Here is a 902-nt window from a genome sequence, read left to right on the forward strand (position 1 = left end):
CTTCTCGTTGAACGTGAACCATATCAACCGGGCCAAGAAACCAACGTATGCCGACTTTGTGGCTGCCCCCACGTCGATCTTTTACATGAACGACCCTGGGTATCCGTTTGTGGACTGTTTTTGGTACGATGACAACATGAAGGCTGTGCACGCAGGACAAGTAACCATGTCGCAGAATGGTCACCCGAAAGGCGTCGGGACATTCAACACCATGAAGAAGAACATTGGTATTCCAGATGGAGTCAAGCTGGTTGTCAACTACATCACCTTGCCGCTCCAGGCCGACCGATATGCGAATGGACCCCGAAGCTACTTCTTCTCGAACGTTCACGACGGGGGAATTACCGCCATCCAGCAAACCGCCGAGTTCCGCGTCATCAAAATGTCGCTTAGTTAACTGTAAATGCAAGATGATTTCTACTTCCAAGTAACAGTGCTACTGTTGATCGAGGCTACACTACGAAACAACTACGAAAGAGATTCACAGTCAATGCAGTTACGAAACATTTTGTTTCGTAAACGGAAGTATCAATTTTCCTTTATGCTGGATTTTGTATGGTGCTTCAAGTAACGTAAAAAACCAATTTAAGAGAACTTTTTTGGAGGCGTCGGAGTAGAATAAACATAACTTTTGATTCCGTTACGATATTTGAGTTTTGAATAGTGATTCCAATGGAAAAGACGCTCCGCTTTCAGTTCATAATCGAATTATCAGCTTAGACGAAGAACATCACAGGTAAATTTATTACTTGAGTACTTTCTAAGCATTTGTACTCACACTTTGATAACCAGTTTGGGATAACTTTTTTATTTTAAAGTATGTATGTGTGGGAACATTGAAATTCTGTGTTAGGGTAAGCGGTTACAACAGGTTGCATATAATTTATACAAGGGTACTGTTT

General features: G+C 42.0%; 1 protein-coding gene across 1 annotated transcript in view; it reads left to right on the forward strand.

Moving 5' to 3' along the window:
* The window catches only part of H257_13965 (hypothetical protein), a gene marked incomplete at both ends in the record, with an annotated part of 3813 nt that extends 3416 nt beyond the window's left edge, over positions 1-397 (forward strand). Inside the window, one exon of the mRNA XM_009841673.1 lies at positions 38-397. Within this exon, the coding sequence (XP_009839975.1) occupies positions 38-397 (360 nt within the window). The remainder of the gene's footprint in view (positions 1-37) is intronic.
* Between the last annotated feature and the right edge of the window lie 505 nt (positions 398-902).

This window comes from Aphanomyces astaci (assembly GCF_000520075.1).
Source record: "Aphanomyces astaci strain APO3 unplaced genomic scaffold supercont1.52, whole genome shotgun sequence".
Lineage (NCBI taxonomy): Eukaryota > Oomycota > Saprolegniomycetes > Saprolegniales > Verrucalvaceae > Aphanomyces > Aphanomyces astaci.